Source organism: Phragmites australis, chromosome 6, assembly GCF_958298935.1.
Source record: "Phragmites australis chromosome 6, lpPhrAust1.1, whole genome shotgun sequence".
Lineage (NCBI taxonomy): Eukaryota > Viridiplantae > Streptophyta > Magnoliopsida > Poales > Poaceae > Phragmites > Phragmites australis.
Window position 1 is genome coordinate 12,986,946 of NC_084926.1, and position 648 is coordinate 12,987,593.

Genomic DNA, 648 nt, shown 5'->3' on the forward strand with positions numbered 1-648 from the left:
AAGCGGAACAATAGAATATTCTTTATTACACATACTGTACAAATCAATCAATGATCAATCCTTCCGGAGGCACAAAATCTGTGTGCAGAGAAATGATCTGCAAACTACACCAGCTGTAACAGTCATGCTAGCGCCGGTTGGTCCTAAACTCCTGATCTTTGGGCGAGCGCTTCACCACAGATCAAGAAACCATCCTTCGAACGACAATGAAACAACAAGAAATCATCATGCAGCGAGCCGCGCTCGTGGATCCTAAGCGACGAGATGCGACGGCCTAAAGCACCGGGCAATGTGAGGCAGGCGAAAGCGATGGTGGTGGTACCCGTGCCGGTGCCGGCCTTCGGTCGCCGCCGCGGCCTCCACCGCCCGCATGAATCGCTCGACGCCGCACGGGACGACGACGGCGCCCTCGTGCGCGAACCCGTACTCCTCCTTCGCCTCCCCGAGCAGCTCCAGCATCCGCGGGTGCCCGAGGCGGGCCACCGGCACCGCGACCCGCCGCGGCGCCTCCCCCTCCTCGCCCACCCAGAACGTCGCGCACCCCTTGGTGATCATCGGCGACGGGGCCGCGTCCGGCGCGTCGTGGCGGTAGGGGGCCCCCGAGAGGAGGTGGACGCGGGCGCCTTCTTGCTGTTGCTGCCGCTTCAT

At 62.0% G+C, this 648-nt stretch overlaps 1 protein-coding gene across 1 annotated transcript; it reads right to left on the reverse strand.

Annotated features, from left to right (window-relative positions):
• Positions 1-252: 252 nt before the first annotated feature.
• On the reverse strand, positions 253-648 carry LOC133922970 (auxin-responsive protein SAUR32-like). Its single transcript, XM_062368468.1, has one exon. The coding sequence runs from the start codon at positions 646-648 to the stop codon at positions 253-255; it is 396 nt and encodes a 131-aa protein (XP_062224452.1).